We start from the raw sequence: 20,388 nt of genomic DNA on the forward strand, positions 1-20,388 counted from the left end.
TATTAGTGATTTTCAATAACTGAAGTTATCAAAGTGAAGAAAAGCATAATTCAGGGATCAGTTTTAATAGTGATTGCATTGCTTTCTTTGGTTGTAACCCAGACATTAATATGGTGAACATCTTCAGGCAGCCTCTTTTCTGTAGTTTTTTTTTTTTTGTTAATTGACATCAACTTAACTTGGACTTAAGGCAGTGGTTCCCAACCTGTGGGTCCCCAGGTGTTTTGGCCTACAACTCCCATAAATTCCAGCCAGTTTACTAGCTGTTAGGATTTCTGGGAATTGAAGGCCAAAATATCTGGGAACCCCAGGTTGAGAACCACTGACTTAAGGCAACCTTATAAATGAGAAGACTGTAAGTCACCTTGTCATATACCACTATTATGAAGTTTTGTTTCCTTGAATCTCTCTGTATATATTTCTGGAGGTGCAATAATAATAATATTATGTATTATGTATTATTATTATTATTATTATTATTATTATATTTCTTACCAGTCTCTCTTCATGGCTGTCCCTTTATTACTTGCTTGGTGAACCATTCGCTGATCATGGAAAGTAACTTAAATGAAAGGGAATAATAGGAACAATGAGATTATAGGTTTGTTGTGAGTTTTTCGGGCTTTATGGCCATGTTCCAGAAGCATTCTCTCCTGATGTTTCGCCCACATCTATGGCAGGCATCCTCAGAGGTTGTGAGCACCTCTCAACCTCTGAGGATGCCTGTCATAGTTGTGGGAGAAACGTCAGGAGAGAATGCTTCTGGAACAAGATCATACAGCCCAAAAAACTCATGACAAACTAGTGATTCTGGCCATGAAAGCCTTCAATAATACAATGAGATTATAAAAGGGATCAGATTGAATCTCATTCCTTCAAAAGAGGAAGCCTTCCAGTTTTCTTTTTGATGAAGCAAAGTTTGAACAGGCCTAAGGAATACTTCACAGCATTTAAACATGTGTATAACTCAAGTTTTCTATTTTTAAAAAACCCTTTTGGGGCAATGTTACCAAATAATTAACATATTTTCTATGATGATAATGATACAATTTGGTTGACATTTCCTATACCTGCCTTTTAATAGTTGCATTCATGCAAATCTGAATGAAATAATCAAGTCTCAATCACACCGCGTATAGTCTGGGAAATATTGTGGTATACAGAAATATAGGTATTCACTGCCTTTCAATAAGGTCTTAATTTGACTTGCTGTAGACTCAAGTAACACCACATTGATTTTATAGCAGCATGCAAAGCACCAGCTATTTCTAATGAACCAAATAAATTGCTTCTTAATTAAAACTGAATAAGACAAAATCACAGCTCTTAAGCCTCTACGTAGGATATTAGCACACAAGTAGCATCAAAATGTAGTCTATACAAAGTGTGTTTTCACTCTGGGAAAATAAATAGCTTTCTAGCTCAACAATTTTAAGTGCTTTATTAATAGAATGGCTCTTGAAAAAATGCTTTTCTGTTAGAAGGATTTTAAGCAGGTTTGATATTTCCTAACCAACTCCCTTCTTGTGTTTCCTTTCCAAGAAAATGTCAAAGAAATATTTGGGCAGACCATTATCCACCATCACATACCTTTTAATTGGGACTGTGAATTTATACGATTGCACTTTGGGCATAACAGAAAGAAACACCTAACATATTCGGAATTCACTCAGTTTTTACAGGTCAGTTATTTCTGTTTCTCTGGATCATGGTTCTTTCTCTTGTGTTGAACAAACACTCCTCAAAATAATGATGCTATCTGAACATCCAGTAATATGATTTCATATTTTAAAACTTCATGCAAACAGAAGGTTGTTTTCTTTATCAGTAAACTATATATCTTCTGCCAATCTAGCAGTTTGAAAACATGCAAATGTGAGTAGATCAATTGGTACCACTCTGGCACTCCATGCAGTCATGCTAGCCACATGACCTTGGAGGTGTCTATGACCAATGCCGGCTCTTTGGCTTAGAAATTGAGATGAGCACCAACCCCCAGAGTCGGACACGACTAGTCTTAAAGTCAAGGGCAAACCTTTACTCCCCCTCTCTCTCCATATGTATGTGTGTGTGTGTGTGTGTGTGTGTGTGTATATATATATAATGGGTGGCTCTTTGTTAAAATACTTGCTGATTAAATACTGATGTGAGTTTTTTATGATGTTACTTTCTTTAAGCAACATGTCCTTATATTTATATAAGCTCCTTCCATATTTCTCATTCTATATTACCATAGCATGACCAAAATAAAGTCATTTTATTTCACACTAATTGTAAATATTTCACCATGATTTGCCCATTATGAGCCTTATTAGAAAATAAGGACAGCTTCACACAGTTTGCCTTGTTCTTGTGATGACTGATTTTCAGAAAGTTGTCTTGCAGTGTTTCATATTTGGAAAATCAAGAAATGCTAGCTTCTGAGTAATTTTGGAACTTTTTTCAGTTTCTGACACAGCCCAGACAAATCTGCAATTGTGCTATTATATTTGGGTTAGTTGTTGAACGTATTATGAAGGCTGTGTATTCCTCCCCTCTTCCTTCCTATCCAAAACTCTGTTCCAAGAAGAGTTGAAATCTGCAAGGTGTATACATTAAGGTAGATTGCATATGCTTGCTTATTTATTTAATATTTATTCCATCACTTGGCCTCTTTAGGTCAAGGAATATGTAGGCTGCACTCACACTCAAGACTTTAGTAGGGATTGTGCACAGCCAGTATACACCATCATAAGGGGTTGAAGCTTGCATAAAAAGATTTTTAAATGTTAGCTGAGGGCCTATCTGTGATAGGACAATTGTGCATCAACAATTATTGATTGTAGCTTTGTATGCATGGACAGAACTGGTCATGTGCAGTGCTACACAATTTGTGGAAGCCTGTATGAAGTTTATCTTTCTCCGTCTAGTAACTCCTCAAGGGTGCGGGGCAAAACCCTGATCCACACCAAATTCTGCTAGTTTTTATTTCTATGCTCCTAAGTAGCCACTGGACAAACACATTGAATCAATGGAGATTCTCTGAATCACTGTGATATTCTCTGCAATGCTCACACTGTATCATTTCCCCCCCTAGGAACTGCAATCAGAACATGCAAGGCAAGCTTTTGCACTGAAAGACAAAAACAAAACGGGCACGATCACCGGCTTGGATTTCAGTGACATCATGGCCACTATTCGCGCACACATGCTCACTCCTTTTGTGGAAGAAAACTTAGTCTCAGTAAGTATCACAGAACATACAATTCAGATTACCCTTGATTGTCAGTCAAATGAAGGCAAGGGTTTATGGTCAGATGCACAAACATTTTGAGAATTTAGGGGGCTTCCACTGTTGAGACAATGCGATCTGACTAGGATTTTTTTAGTGGGCCTGACATAAAAATATCAATATTGATTTGTTGATAGGAGAAATGACAGTCCTTTCAGAAGATGGTGAAAGTCTAGAATCGAACAGAGTCAGAATTTTACATTATTTAAGCTATCACCTTGAAATGCAGAAGTACTAATGACTAGAAGATTAAGAGATGCCTGCTATTTTATACGGTGATGTACATCAGTAGTAAATGTACAAGGATGTTACCATATGTGTTACGTAGGACCTCTGTCACTGGGTCGACACCATTTGAACAGATTTCAAATATCATTTCTTGTGTTTTATGGACATCTGTTTGGTGGGGTGGGGGTTTCGAAGCCTTGCTTCTATTTTCAATCTTTATACCTATATGAGATGAAAACTTCTCTGTTCTTTTGCCAACAGAAGTTGATTTATTAAACAGCTTTGGTCAGCCTTGTCAGATCCATGATTCATAATGAATCAAAGCATGTAGCTGTGAAACTACTTCTGAATCCTTCCCCTATTCATTTGCATAATGGTGGTTGGTACTATTCAGTAATGTATCCTAATGCACCAGTTAAACACTCCCAGCACCTTGATCTTTGGCTATGCTTGCTTACTGGGATTGTCAACACTGAAGTCACATAATACCTGAACAGTTCCAGGTTTCCTACATAAAGTTATATTATCTTGTTCCTGCGAAATGAAAGAAGAGATATTCTGAAACAAAGAACATACTGATGCACAGAAATCTGGAAACAAAAGCATTTGCAACTAGATTGCACAGCTTTAGTTATTCAGTACCGTAGTTTGTTTAACTGCTTGGGATATTTTGACTTATTTCACCATTTCTGTTCTTCATATATCTACTTTTCAGTGGGATTCTACATGGAAGTAATTTCCTTTAATCTACATTCCTTTGCTCCCCAGGGCACTTAATACTGTACAGTGCATTATGTTTTGCTATATTTCTAAGCTCCAACTGCAGCTTATAGAAAATGAAATGTATAGAAGAGTCCTAAGCTGATAATGATGCCAGTATTCCATTTCCTATAGCTCATATTAATGTTTTGTTTTTTTCAGGCTGCTGGTGGATCTATTTCACACCAAGTCAGCTTTTCCTATTTTAATGCTTTCAATGCCTTGCTGAACAACATGGAACTTGTTCGAAAAATATACAGCCTCATAGGAGGTGCTAGAAGAGATGTTGAAGTTACCAAAGGTAAAGAACTATTTCATTTTGTTTGTGATTATTGTGTCGTGATGAAATATATAGAAAAGGATTTGGTTGCCCCACTAGTTCTTGAGCAAGAAGGGATTAAAAGACAAAATCAGGCAGAAGTTGGTGAGGGAGACTTCTGCCTGAAATGGACCATGGGCACAACATGGACACGTATTAGTAGTAAACATGGTAGTAGTTGAACCTTTATAAAATGTTAAACCTTTATGAAGTAGTATGCAAAAAGATTTTGTAGCATCTTAGAGTCTAATTCAGTGGTTCTGAACCTGCTGGTTCCCAGATGTTTTGACCTACAACTCCCAGAAATCCCAGCCAGTTAGTTTACCAGCTGTTAGGATTTCTGGGAGTTGAAGGCCACAACATCTGGGGACCCACAGCTGAGAACCACTGGTCTAACTGAAAGAGTATCATATGTTTTTGTAGATGAAGTCTTGCTTCTTCAGATACACAAGGAAACTTGATAGATTCAGCCAGGCTTCACACTTTTATACTTTTCTAGAAACTAGAAAAGTAAATGGCTCAGGAGTGGTTAAACCACTTTTCTATAACATATAGTACCATAGTTTAGGAATTGGAATTGGAATTTTTATTTTCTTACTCCCTTTCCTTGAAATGGGAAACAGAAAAGGCAATAGAACTAGCCCTGAGTAAACAACAAACCATAAGGCTTCTAAACAATTGAAAATTGATGAACTCTTCGGAGAGGGAACTGTGAGTATTCCTGACTTAAACTCCCTGTTTGAAATTACTACTGACTACAATGCTACTCCTTTAACTCTTCATGATAAAGCTAATGAGCCATCTGTAGCCTTTGACAACAACTTGGCTGTAGATCATGAAGGAGTGCCCTTGGAGTCAAATGATAAAGACGTGTCAGAAGATAATTCCCTCATTACCGAGATAGTACCATAGTCGCACTTTCTTCTTGTTGATATAACTGACACTCACTTTAGAGCTAGGATGGGCAACTTTGTATACTTTTGAAAGCTATTCTGTAATTGATAGTATTCTTATTGCTACTAGTTTTATTCTGGTTTTTCAACTTTGCTCTTTTTACCTTATAGCAAATGATACAAATTGTCAGGAAGGAAGTTAGACTGACTTTGCAGAATAATTAAATCTGTTCTTCTTTGGTTTTTCTTTTAAAAATATAGAGGAATTCTCTCAATCTGCAATCAAATTTGGACAAGTGACACCTCTGGAAATTGATATTCTCTACCAGCTGTCTGATTTATATAATGCCACAGGGTAATGCTAACCTTAGATATTTTTTTTTGTATTAACATTCCTGAATTTGTTTGCTTGGAATCTTTTTCTTAAACATTTACAACTGTGGGATGGATATTCTTTGCTCAGTGCAGTAGTCAGATGGCATGTGCAACTCAGTGTACATGTAACGTAACATTGGATCAGGGGCATACATGCTTGTATCTGTGTGAACCCATGCGTCTGGACTTATATTATGGAAAGCATTATAAGGTTCACTACACGTGGAACCCCTCACCACCACTTAGAACTACTACATCCACCAACACAGCCATTTACTGACCTGTGGAGAATGGTGGTGGAGTAGGGATGGCCCTGTAGCTTGGACACACAGCTAAAGGCATCCTTCAGGACCTCTGGGGATCATCCAGAAGACCTAGAGCAGTGGTTCTCAACCTGTGGGTCCCCAGATGTTTTGGCCTTCAACTCTCAGAAATCCTAACAACTGGTAAACTAACTGGGATTTCTGGGAGTTGTAGGCCAAAACACCTGGGACCCACAGGTTGAGAACCACTGGGTTAGAGGATGATGCCAATGCTGTAATTCCAAGTTTAGGATCATAGCAGGATGTTACTCCGCCTTGACAGACTCTCAACTGACTAGTAGATGGCTGCATTGGTGGAAAGGCCTTCAACAGTGAAAAGGTATACAGTGGGCTTGGTTGTTGTAGAAGATTCTGACCTATGCAGTGAACAAAACAGTTGGATTTATTCCTGCATAACTCAGTACCAAAATGCCAGATGAATTCTCTCACTTTTGAAGGGAAACAGCTATAGGGATTGAGCATATTTCTGAGTTTCTCATTGCATTGTGGATACAGGCACTTGTGGCCACAGTAGTCTTACTAGTCACTATGTCCACCTAATGATTGTGGAAACCATCTCTGCCACAACTTAGCCACAAATATAGACATCTTGTTCAATTTATTCTCCCTTATTACACACTTTACTCTTTCTGTGTAATAAAACTTGGTATATTCTTTGGACTATCCTCAAAGCTGGATTTAGTAAACAGCTGTCTAAGGAGGCGAGGAAGGGTAGGAGTTTGAGGTAGTCAGTGTACTCAGCAGTTAACTCAACTTCAGAGACAATCAGCATGAATTGCTGCATCCTTGTAGATTTGAGTCAGTGATCAGTCCTCTTACTTAACTGGAATAAAGTTATGCATCATAATTCTGAAAAATGATACAAAAACAGTGGAAAATAAAATGCAGTTAACCTTCTGTATTGGCTTGAAAACATGTTTTTAGAAATTCCCAAAGCAAACCTTGATTTTACCATTTTTATAAGGAACACAATTTAAATATGCCATTGTATATATTGGCACTTGAGTATCCATAGGTCCTAGAACCCACTGTTTTCTGAAGCTGAACATTTGGAGCTGCAGAGATGCTTCTCACCTGAAATACTGGTTGATTTAAGAGCAATCCCCTCCTCTGTGCATCAGATCTGCAGAAAGCCTATTAAATATATTTACACCTTTGCCCTTCCTTCTGATTGTGCCCTTGTTGACTCTAGATGAATGCGTGCCAACTTTGCACATGTTCCCCAGACCAAGGTTGTGTTCTGTAACCAGAGTACTGTGCCTGAACTTGGTGGGCCCAGTTATATTGGGTTCAAGGTGAAGCGGGCTACCTATACTCAAAGCATTTCCAAGATCAGAAGAGGCCGGATGAGAAAGTTTCAGTGCAGGAGGCAACCTGCCTGTTCAAAAAGGATCTCTTCCAAGTTTTGGCTTTTGATCTCTCTGTGTGTAAATGGCTTATGTCTGGGGATTGTATTGCTGAATACTTCTGTCTTATAAGCAACCCCTTGCCAAACTCCAGTGAGCAACCTGCTACTGCTCTTTGTGCAAAGAGGAGGATGTAGAAGGTTTTGCTTGCTGTCCTAACAATGACTTTTCCCATTGGCTCTGTACACAGGCGCTTAACACTGGCAGACATTGAGAGAATAGCACCCTTGGCTGAAGGAGCACTGCCATACAACTTGGCAGAATTTCAGAGGCAGGTATGTGTCCTGAAGACAATAAAGGCTTAAAATTTCTAGTAAATGGGTAGTGCTTGCTGAAAGTCTGAATTTCGGAGATGAAAGTTTGAAATATTTCCTATTGAAAGACATCCATATTATTTGTCTTCACAATTGCATATATCCCCTAATTTTAGGTACTGATGGAGTATTTTCCTTTTCAAAATTGCCCCTGCGAAAGTACCATAATGGTTTTCACATTGCTTCCCCATTGCTCCCAAAAGGTTTGGCATGAAAACTGGCTCATATAAATCAGAATTGCTTCTGATCTATGAGCGTAAATCCAATTCCATTCAGTGGATCTTGAAAAAATGTTTCAAATTGAGCATTTAAATGAGAAAGTCCAGTTTGAGGCATGGAAGACATATCATTCTTTAGTATTGTGGGTGCTTCTAGATTAAATCTAATAACTTCCAAAGAAATTGCATTCATTAATAAATAAAAGAATAGTAAAGGTAAAGATTTCTCCTTGACATTAAGTCTAGTCATGTCTGACTCTAGGGGATGGTGCTCATCTCAATTTTAAGCCATTTTTGTGGTCTGCATGATTGCATGAAGAGCTGTTACCTTCCCATCGAAGCAGTACCTATTGATATACTCACATTTGCATGTTTTCGAACTGCTAGGTTGGCAGAAGCCGGGGCTAACAATGAGAGCTCACCCCACTCCCCGGATTTGAACTGCCGATCTTTCGGTCAGCAAGTTCAGCAGCTCAGTGGTTTAACCCACAGCACCACTGGGGGCTCCCTATATAAAAGAATAGGCTTCTCTTATAAGATTGTGCATGTAGAAACAGCTGCACATTTTTAATTTAACTTTGCTAAAAAAAACTTGTACAAAAAGTCTGAAATGAATTTCTATAAAGTACAGATCTGTATACTTGAAGCAATCAAGCGGCCAAATATTGATTTGTTCTGGACAAGTCTACATGGTCCAATTATTTTATGAGTCTGCATATGTGGATTTCACTGTTTGCAAATCATTACATTATCTGGATTGCTTTGTGTTAAACCTCATTTTCAAAATTAACTTGCCTGATATTTCAATATATTTCTTCTGTCGCCCAATAATGCTTTTCTGTCTTTGTTTACACTTGTACATTCAGCACACGAGAGATTTGTCAGATGAATTGTCTCTCCCAGAGATTGGCCAGGACAATATGGCTAGACTGTTTTATTGAATTTTGTTTGTTATTTATTTTTACTCCATGTCTTTATAAGAATAGGAAACATTTTAATTAGAAAATAAACTTAAACTGTTGAGAAAATATTGCTTTAAAGTAGTCCTGTTAAATAGAAGAGACATCTCTGTAAGAACTAGTGGTAAATTTTGCTGCTTTAGTAAATTGTTGCCTCCTGAGAAACACAGGTCGTTCTGGAATCTTTTGATCTTTAATGATGAGGTCAAGTATGAAATATTACTTTAGCCTCCACAAATAACATTTTGCTTAGGAGATCAGTAAAGCTTCAAGGAATAATTGGGGATGGGAACCTTAATTTTGTTTCATTTTATGCTTTGAATTTTTTTTATAAGGAATACAAATAATCTCCTCTTGGGAGGAGAGCAATGACCAATCTCAATAAAATAGTGAAGAGTAGAAACATCACACTAGCAACGAAGATCCGCATAGTAAAAGCAATGGTATTCCCCGTAGTCACCTACGGATGTGAGAGCTGGACCTTAGGGAAGGCTGAGTGAAGGAAGATAGATGCTTTTGAACTGTGGTGTTGGAGGAAAGTGCTGAGAGTGCCTTGGACAGCGAGAAGATCCAACCAGTCCATACTTCAGGAAATAAAGCCCGACTGCTCACTGGAGGGAAGGATAGTAGAGACAAAGAAGAAGTATTTGGTCACATAATGAGAAGACAGGAAAGCTTAGAGAAGACAATTATACTGGGGAAAATTGAAGGAAAAAGGAAGAGGGGCCGACCAAGAGCAAGGTGGTGACAGCTGACAGGGAGCTCTGGCATGGGCTGGTTCATGAGGTCATGAAGAGTCGGAAGCGAATGAACGAATGAACAACAAAACAAATAAAAATAAGTTCACTAAAATTAAAGGGGGAAATTTGATTCTCTCTTTGATGCCACATTGTGACATAGAGAGCTTTCCCTATAATTCGCAAGTACTATTTTTCTTCGATTTTACAATACCATTGATTGTAAGGCGCACCCCATTTTAGAGATGTTTATATGGGGGGGAGTCCATTTTAGAATTGAAGAAATAGGATATGTCACAAGATAGGGTTGTGTCCATTGCCTAGCTGTTGCTCTATCAGCAAACATTAGTAACAGCTAAAAATGTAACACTTGTTTTCAAGGATTACATACTTCTGATTACTTGATGTATATGACTTTACTGGGCAACTTTGGAGCAGTGGTTCCCTACCTTATTTTGACAAGGAACCACTCTCCAACATTAGTACCAAAAGGATTATGAATCAGTTTTTGGTCAACTTTAGATTTGGTTTGGTTGTTTGGGTGCCGATTCAGAAAATTGCATTGGATAGACCACATCAGTTCTAGTTTCTGATACAGAACATATGCCATCCAGTAGTCGCCATTGGCTCGCTCACAGAAAGCCATATTTAATAATCTGGAGCTGATGTAGTAGTAGAAATCTTTTGTGGGTAGTCAGCCTCTGCCCTCCCAACATCCTTGTTGCCTCAGCACTATAAGAGGGTTTTGCGAGACTAGCCGCTCTCGTTGCCGCATGGTTTTCAGGCAATGGTGTAATAATGGTAAGACTGTGGACCATATATTCATTCTTGCGGACCACTGGTGGTCCAGAGACCACAGGTTGAAAACCACTGCTGTGCGAAACATAGTTAAAACACATAATTGTAACTATTACTGTATATACTCGAGTATAAGCCTAGTTTTTCAGACCTTTTTTGGGGCTGAAAAAGTCCCTCTCGGCTTATATTGTAGTCAAAGTTATTTATTATTTTACTCTGTTATACATAAATACAAAAGAAATATATTATTATTATTATTATTATTATTATTATTATTATTATTACATTTATTATTTTACTTTATTGTTGTTATTATTACATTTATTATTTCACTCTATTTATTATTTTTGTTATTATTACATTTATTATTTTACTCTATTTATTTTTATTGGAAGCGTACGCAAGCACATTTGCATTGGAGAAGGTCAGAACAGTTTAATCAGAGTTGAGCAGTCTTATCTTAAATTAGTTTTATGTAAATATTCAAAAACATTTAACCTCCTGATGCCTCAATTAAGTAATTTTATTGGTATCTATTACCAATATCTGTTGCATTTCCCACCCTCGGCTCATACTCTAGTCAATCTGTTTTCCCAGTTTTTGTGGTAAAATTAAGTGCCTCGGCTTATATTCGGGTTGGCTTATACTTGAGTATATACGGTATATAAAATGTGCATATTAAAATGTATTTCTATAGAATACATATTAAAATACACAGAAAAAGAGATCAAAACACAAGATGTGAGTGTATAATTCATGACTGAAACTGACTGGGTAGGCCTGCTAGAAGAGATAGGTCTTCAGATCTGTCCACCTCTGGGAGAAGGACTTAACAATTTTTTTCTTTATCTTCTTGACCCATACATAAAAAATGAACCGGATTAACTCTTGTTATAAAGTCACACCAAATGATATATTAAGGATGTACAGAGTGAATGTTCTTCTTGATTTTTTATGAGTGACAATAAGACTGCTTCAGTCTTGTATACCTACTGTATTTATCTTATATGGAGGGTGTCACAAAGGCATCCTTTTATAGCAGTGATAGACATCCCATTGGATACACAGATTTTTGCTGCAATCCTCCATTCCAGGCAATATGGACAGTTGCTATTCTGACAGGCATGGCTTACATATATGAGCTATTGAAAACATTAGACATTTATGGCCTGGTGCTGGGATCCATGGGTCTTGTGCCATCATCTCAACATTATGCCAGATATGGGCAGGCCACCAGACTAATGAAGAGTGTGCTTTTTATGCACCAGGAACTCTGTCAAGAGGAAATAACTGTAATGAATTCTTAACTTTTCATTCACATCCCCTTTCTGCCTATTTAGCAAAAATAAAAGAGTAGAAAGCTGGTTGTTCAATCCCACTTGCTGCCAATATTATCACTGAAAGATTTCCTTTGTGTAGCTGCTAAATATCTGTATACAGTAGCTTTGTGGAGGGATGCCAGTGACAGTAATTTTCTATTTATAAATATTCATGCTCTGAAAGCCATAGCATTAATTATACTAATTTACATCTCCTATCTGAACACAGGCGTGCCACTGGCTAGGGTAAGCACCTTCATAGATAGTCTGAAAGTTATATCTCCATTTCAATGAAAGGGAATACATGCACAGGGCGATATAGCATTTGGGATTGAACCAATGTGCAGTTTTAATGGGATTTCCTCAGGGTTGCAAGGAACTGAATAAGGAAGTGGAATCACATACAGCAGCATATGGGAAGCCTCTGTGAACCCAGGCTGGGTGGAAGGGGACTGCATGACTTTTGTAAATCCTCCATGTGGGGCCACTGCTACTACCACCAAATTTGTGCAGAAAACATTGTTTTTAGTAGTCTTGCTCCTGTCATAGACTTTGTTTAAAAGCAATGAACATTCACATCAGAATGACTCTTATCATGAACAAGGTGCAAAGAAGTAATATTCCTTGTTTTAAAAACAAAGCAGCATGAGTAAACCCTCTTTTTTGGCTGCAGAAGGTGGTGCCCTTCCAGGATCTCCAAAAGTGAACTGGAGGAGGATATACATCCTGGAATGAGAAATGCTCTGGTTTACTATTCTAGTTCTGAATTGTAGTGAGTGAGGAAACTCATGTGATCTTTTCACCACATCTGTCATGGCCATGCCAAGGACACTTAATGTCAAGGGGAAACCTTTACGTTTACTTAATTCAGTCAGGGTAATTTAATCTTAATGTTACAAATGTTCACTTTGCAGCTGCTTTCTATGTTCTTGCAACTTTTAGATAATTTCTTGTTGCCTCATTTCTCTCCCCTGTCCCCCTTTCCTTCCGTGCCCATTTCTCTTCTCTTCCAGCAATCTTATGACAATCTGGGCAGACCTATCTGGCTCCAGGTAGCTGAGTCAGCATACAGGTTCACTCTGGGCTCAATTGCTGGAGGTGAGTGACATGTCTCTCTGTGTTGTTTCCAAGATGGATTTTTTTGTAACATTATCTTGGTGTGCAGTTTCAGGTCAGCTGGGGGGAGATTTGTGCTTCTTCTGCCCCCATAAAGATGGGAAGCACTGAAGGGAACCCTTTATTGTTAGTTTAAAAGAGACACAGCAAAACCCCATGATCAGACAAAGCGTGGCTGTGGCACTGCTGGCTCCAGACAGTCTTCGAAGCAAAACTTGCAGAATGACATAAAGAGTCTCCTCAGATACCTTTTAAAATTAGATTTGATGGGACTGATATGAAAAACAAAAGAGAAGCAAAAGGCATCGGGGTACATGCAAGGTCTTCATCTTATATGCTTAAATAAGTACTAGGGATCATTGAATTAATGATTTCCCCAAATAATGTCATCCCATTAAATATAGAAGTTTATAATTTGATGTGAGCAGTTGCAAGTTTTGAGTTTGATTTTTCTCCTCTTGCTGTTGTCAATATTCCTTCTAAGGGAAAGGGTCAAAGGTGAATTCAAGATGTTCTGATCAAATTCCTGCTTAATAAGCCTTTGTGAAAAGATGGTTTTGGGTTGTAATTAGGATTGTCTGAATCCCAGAGTCTAGAAAGTATTATTAAGAATTAGTTTTGTAACATATAGTAAAGTCCCAGCAAAAGGCAAATTTCTACTGCATTTATTTAATGAGTTGTTGTTGTCATTATTATTTTGTTTACTGTTTGGTGTCCTTGGAGAGGAGGAAGCTTTAAGAAGTACAAAAATTGCCTAAACGTGTTTTTTGGGGGGATAACCCTTCAAAATATTCAAAGAAATCATTATTCACAAGTAAAACTAAGAAATAAATGTTCCTTTTCCCAGCATGCTACAGATAATATTGCTAAGTAGCATACATTTCCCTGGTGAAAACAGCTGTTGTATTTCCCTAGTTGGAGATGATGGGCACTGTATTCCCACACATCTGGACAGTATCAGATTGGGGAAGACTGCAACTGCACAGTTCAGTGGTTCTTGTATTTAGTGTTACATCTCCAGAAAGAGGTGAAAATACCCACAGGGTCATAGCTCCATGTGGGCACTGTGAGAAGATGTCTTTTCACCATTGTTTTTGGTTTTTGTTCACAGCTGTTGGAGCTACTGCTGTGTACCCCATAGATCTAGTGAAGACACGTATGCAGAACCAGCGCACCAGTGGGTCAGTTGTGGGAGAGCTGATGTACAAAAACAGCTTTGATTGTTTTAAGAAGGTCCTGCGGTATGAAGGCTTTTTTGGTCTCTACAGAGGTAAGTCAGTGGAAGGCATACTTCCCATTCATCCATAGATTACTGTTCTTTTGTGGCTCAAGGAAGGTGCAGGCAAATTCACTCCATCCTCGGAAATTAATCAGGGATCCATTCTTTTTGTGTGCTTTGGCTCAGAAGCAGATACAATGTCCTCCCTCCATCCCAACTGCCACTGCCCTAGCCTTAGAGCAAGAGAGGAATCAGGAATATCTGCTGGACAGATTGGCTTCCTTAGTGCAGCTTTTCTGGTTATTAGAAGGCAGTCCTGGCATTTAAAGACACATGCTCACTTCCCAGATGAGAGTGCATTTTGCTATGTACTTTTGAAGATGAGCGTTACAAGGTAGCATATGGATATATTCAAATGCAGTGTAAAGTTCTTATTTTGTGTGCAAGAGGAGCTCTGCTGGATCATATTGGTGTAAAATAAGAATTAAGAATTCAGCTGTATATTGATTTGTTTTAGTGAGACTATGAGCTCCATCTTGACAATAGCTGACATTTCCCCATGGCTTGTTTTGTATGTTAAGCTCTGTCATTTGTGCTATGCTTGAAATGCTGTAACAGCAATATTATGTGCTAAGAACTGACAATGAGATTTTATGGCTACATACAGTATTAGATCCTGACATGTTTATGAAAAAAGAAGACCTAAAACATTATGGGCGGGTTGTGTCAAATTCAGATAAGGTTTATCACATATTAATTAGATTATTTCTCATGCATATTTTGTCATTGTTTACATAACTCTGAACTTCTATAAAATACTGATACTTGAAACAAACTTTCTCTGTCATAATGAATGCTGTGATTAGATTGGACCGAAACCAGTGCTGGGGCTTGGTAGTTGGTCGAAGCTATTGTTTGTTGGATCTTTCCATTCCTGCTCAGTTTCTGGAGTCATCCAAGATTCATGTCTCATCTGGGAGACACCATTGACTTATATTTCAGATCCTACCCAACAGATCTCTTGAGTCCAGCATCCTGTCCCCCACAGTAGCCACCCAGATGTCTTGAAAAAGCCTAAAAGCAGCATAAGAGGGCAAGAACTCTCTTCTTCTGTTTGTACCTTCATGGAAAGAGCTCCTCGAAGACTGAGTAAATACAGTCGGGCATCCCCTGGGCAATGTTTCTTGTAAACGGCTAATCTTCCCAACCCAAATGCATTAATTATAACAATGGTTCTCAACCTGTGGTCCCCAAATGCTTTGGTCTTCAACTCCCAGAAAGCCCAACAGCTGGTAAACTGGCTTGGATTTCTGGGAGTTGTAGGTCAAATCATCTGGGGACCCACAGGTTGAGAACCACTGCTTTACAACAGTTATGCAATGCTTATGACACAAAATAATAATAAAACCTTCATCAACGACAGTCGGTACAGAGCTCCTAAATGTCCATTCCAGTTTTGGAGATTCTTGGAATGGTACTCCAAAAGAGGAACTTTTCTCCAGATGTGACCCCCACAGCATATCGCTTCTGAACCTGGGGGTAACATGTATCCATTAAGAGTTGTAGCCATTGATCTTGCTCATGTGCATACGTGTGCAAGAGATGCACACCATGGGCACATGTATGAATACGCTTTGTATTTGACTGTGTATTAAAAGCTGTGGGAGGTGTGCCTCCAGGTGTTATTTTCTCTTAGTTCCTTTAACTCTAGGCACCACTGTGCTAAGTATTCTTTCAACAGGGGATCGGGAGACTGGGGCTGGAAGAGCAGCGTTTCTTTTGTTGTTGTTGCCAGCCGTCCTTTGTGTGTGTTAATAACTACCTTTCCCCAGCATAATAAGTCTGTTAAGCCTCAGACAAAAAGGACAACCTTGAAAGAAGCGAAGCCACGGTATACATTAGCTGCTGATCTTTTTTTGTGTAGGTACACATTAGCTTTGGGTTTCTTAAGAGAATGAAGTGAGCGAGGAAGGTCTGCTCTGCTGTGCTTTTATGAATGATGATACGTTTCGGCTGCAAATGGTGTCTTGTCTGCATTGCTGACAGAAGCTGGTGCTCCTTTTCTTCATGCGGATGCTCTTCCTGCAAAGAATTGCTCAGCTGCAGAGACAGCCAGCGCACAGACTCGGTGTCAGACTTAATTTCACCCTCACTGAGACTGTGGGGGGATGAAGCTGTACTTTATTGTAGTCTTGAAGCTGTTCTAAAAGTTGTTCCGGGAAGCAGGTGTGGAGACAGGTAGCCCAGACCTGGATTGCCATCATTGGGAAAAGAAAAAGGGAGAAGAAACTTAGTCTAGACTGTGGGTCCCAACTTCAAATAGGATTCCTTGTGTTGGGGTTGAAATTTGGCAACAGTAAAAGATTTCTGAATGCTATCCATTTACATAAATCTGTTAGCAACAATGTGTAGTGTTTACACTGGACTCTGCAGACAATGTATCAGCAGTACTCCACAAAAAGGAAAATCAGCTTGTAGCAAGCATTGCATATGCTGGTTTATTAACAGCAAATGTTTGATTTTTAAACACAGTTTATACACTTGGGGTCACATAAAAAATTATCGGGAGGATATGTGTGGAAAAGGTTTGAGAGCCGTGGTCTAGAGCCAAGAAAGTTAAGGCTGCCCTCTACTGATCTTTATTCCCCTTAAATGTGTCTTATTACAGAGATGAAGGAACCTACAGGTCTCAAATTCAACCCAGGAATAGGAGTAATATACATAGCTCTCTTGTAGACATCTAAGTCAGCCCATTGGAATGGCCTTCTGTCTGTATTAATTATGCTCTGTGGTATTCTACTTGGGTGGATTTAGAGACAAAGTATGAGCAACCAGGGTGGGTGTGAGCAGGTGTGTGTGTGTAAGGAGTCTATGAAACATGTGCCTCATCCTCCCTTATATCTTATTTTCCCTGTAATATCCGAAGAGGAATATTTTGCCTTTCCTTCTCCTATAACCATATTGGGGATGTCTCTATCCCTGCAGAGGAGAAGTATAGTTTAAAAAAAAAGAAAGCTTTGTAAGATGGAAGGTTGTGAGAAAAGAGAATGATCGCATTCCTGATGGGGCAGGACCTTCTCAGTGGTGGCCCCTCAACTGGGGAACTCCCTTCCCAGCAAAATCAGGTCAACCCACTCCCTCCTGACCTCCAGGAAGCAAGTAAAAACTAGGGTCTGGGACCAAGCCTTCGGCCAATAGTGCTGTAATAAGTGAAGTAGAATTATATGCAATAATGACAGGAATGTATTTTGCCTATGACCTCAGATCCCGTGATTTCAAAATGTGTTTTTAATGTTTGCTATATTGCTTTTAAATGTTGTTTTAATGTATATGTCTAATTTCTATTGTCTGTTGATGGCATCAAATTACATATATGTTTTATGTAATTATGATGTTGTTGTTTATTGTTTGCGTTTTCGGTTTTATTCTGCTGTAATTTGTTGTTTGGGCTTGGCCTCATGTAAGCTGCCCCGAGTCCCCATTGGGGAGATGGTGGTGGGGTATAAATAAAGATTATTATTATTATTATTATTATTATTATTATTATTATTATTGCTGCCAATTGTAAAGTCGTTCTGAGACCATTTTGGGATTGAGAAGGGTGGGATATAAATATAGTAAATACATACATACATACATACATAGACTTAAATTATGAAAGCCATGGCTACCTTGAGTCTCTAAGACCCAAGCAAAGCTGTTGATAGTAGGGGGACTTGGAGCTCTCTCATTCATAGGGTCAACCATAAGTTAGACTTGACTTGAAGGCAGTTAACAACACAAAAGTGCAGCAGGATACCCTACCATTTGAAAAGGACCATGTTCAACATTGCCAAATGTCACTCCTGCAACTTCTTGGTTTCTCCTACTCTCATAGGTCCTTCTTGGGATATGCCAGCTCCTTTTAACTGGGATTAAATGTAAAATGTCACAAATAAAACTCTGGCTTTAGCCAACATGCAGATAATTACCGAGGCGAAGTAATGTGCTGATGTTCTACCCATTCACTCTGCAAGAAACAAGCAAGGTTGCTGCACCCAGAATTTTAGCCAAGGTCACTAAGCATAATGCTAAATTGCCATTTCCTCACTTGGTACTTAAATATAGGCAGAAGGAGGAAATTTTTTACTTTTTTACTTAGATACTCTGTGGGTATTGGGTTGCAGCTATGTTTTACTGGGCAAATAGCTTTTAAATTGTTATGTATTAATACTTATAGTATTTTAAATTGTATTAAATTATAATTGTTGTTATTTTTGTTTATCATATATTGCTTATATTTTTTGTATTATTGCTTATTGTAAGCCGCCCCGAGTTCCTTCAGTGAGAGGGGGCAGGGTATAAATCAACATTATTATTATTATTATTATTATTAGTAGTAGTAGTAGTAGTAGTATTTATTTATTTATTTATTTCTTGCATTTATTAACCGCCCCTCTCATAGTAGTATGATTCAAGGGACATGCCAACTGTCTGAATGCCTATTAATTTTTTAATTTTGTTTGTTTAATGCTGGTTGTCTCATGTTGTAACAGTAGAAAAATATAACACTTTGGCTTGTCTTGTAACTTTCTTCTTTAGTGCCCAAATTTGGTGCCTTGTGTTGTTTAATTGATGTAAGTAGTACCATAGAAAGTTGTGTCCATGAAGGGATGGTCTTCTGGGTAGTCAAAAATAAAAGTATGTAGATGTAAAGTATTGGCTTGGAATCAGATGTAGAACCATATATGGAAGGAATTTGTGGAAAGGGTTTTTTTTCCCCTGTCCTTGTCTTGCAGCCCTTGCACCTTCCCAAAAGCACCGTAGGAGGTTGGGATGAGAGAATAGGACAACTTTATTGTCATTGTGCATTGTATAACAAAATTAAATGACATCCCCAATCACATTATATACATAGAATTACAAAACGAAACACCCATTCTTCCACATTCTAATCACTATTGCACAACCACTTGAGAAAGAGTAAATTAATCATTCCTTGGAGAGGAGAAAATGAGTTTGAGCAGAATTCAACCCAGCTGAAGCACCTTACCATTTCCCCAGCTGCCACCTTCTCCCCAAAACCCAATTTTCTTACTATTCTAGGAACAAGGTGGGCAAGCAGTGAACAGTGAGCTCCCTTTCCTCCATCTTTCCTCAGTTCTCAGATTCCAAGGCCCGTCGTCCTTGCCATGTAAATTAGGTCACGATAGGAAGTAATGTTGCCTGGCTGTGTCTGTAATGGAGTGTCTACAGAGCTCTCTACAATTTGTGGCATTTTCAATTTTATTTCTTTGCAGTAGTTCCATAAAAAGAAAAGGCATGGTTTGATTGGGAATGGATGAAACTTCCTTGTAACTGGTTGACAATTGATCAAATCGGCAAGGAACACCTTGTGAAAGAGAGCCATACTGTGCATTTTGATGGTATGGCAAGAATAGTTTGGAAAGAATCTCTACACCATCTATAACTGATTTCAAGTGCATGGCAGGGAACTATGTGGGACACATAAGATGATGAAAGTGCAGCATGAATGAGCCCTTTTGACAGCAAACTTATCTTTATGGTCCACAAAAAAGCCTTGAAATGGTTGGTTGCCCAGTCGTACAGTGAGTACATGATGATACCACCATGTCGAAATAGAGAAAGATATTTTCTGCTGAAAAACCTTTATGTGGAATTAATACATGAAGCTAGGAGGCCCTGGTGGTGCAGTGGGTTAAACCCTTGTGTCTGCAGGACTGAAGACCGACAGGTCACAGGTTCGAATCTGGGGAGAGTGCAGATGAGCTCCCTCTGTCAGCTCGAGCTCCCCGTATGGGGACATGAGAGAAGCCTCCCTCAAGGATGGTAAAACATCAAGACATCAGGGTATCCCCTGGGCAATGTTCTTGCAGGCAGCTAATTCTCTCACACCAGAACTGACTTGCAATTTCTCAAGTTGCTCCTGACACACATAAAAAAAGAGAGCAGAAATCTGATTTTTATGCTAGTTCTGTTTGTGCAAATACACTAACTATGATAATCATCTTCTGTTTCCAGGGCTACTTCCACAGCTCATTGGTGTGGCTCCAGAAAAGGCGATAAAGCTTACAGTAAGTATAGTAGAGTTGACGTAATTCAGCCCTCTTTCACTACTTACAGTGCAATATAAT

The 20,388-nt window shown here is 38.7% G+C and overlaps 1 protein-coding gene across 1 annotated transcript in view; it reads left to right on the forward strand.

The window, feature by feature from the left end:
* The window catches only part of SLC25A12 (solute carrier family 25 member 12), an 87,808-nt gene that overhangs the window by 38,252 nt on the left and 29,168 nt on the right, over positions 1 to 20,388 (forward strand). The window contains exons 5-12 of the mRNA XM_067471540.1: positions 1,543 to 1,682; positions 3,077 to 3,223; positions 4,421 to 4,559; positions 5,732 to 5,825; positions 7,765 to 7,849; positions 12,933 to 13,017; positions 14,147 to 14,305; positions 20,276 to 20,328. Coding sequence (XP_067327641.1) covers positions 1,543 to 1,682; positions 3,077 to 3,223; positions 4,421 to 4,559; positions 5,732 to 5,825; positions 7,765 to 7,849; positions 12,933 to 13,017; positions 14,147 to 14,305; positions 20,276 to 20,328 — 902 coding nt within the window. The remainder of the gene's footprint in view (positions 1 to 1,542; positions 1,683 to 3,076; positions 3,224 to 4,420; positions 4,560 to 5,731; positions 5,826 to 7,764; positions 7,850 to 12,932; positions 13,018 to 14,146; positions 14,306 to 20,275; positions 20,329 to 20,388) is intronic.

The sequence above is a fragment of the Anolis sagrei genome, chromosome 1, assembly GCF_037176765.1.
Source record: "Anolis sagrei isolate rAnoSag1 chromosome 1, rAnoSag1.mat, whole genome shotgun sequence".
Classification (NCBI taxonomy): Eukaryota; Metazoa; Chordata; class Lepidosauria; order Squamata; family Dactyloidae; genus Anolis; species Anolis sagrei.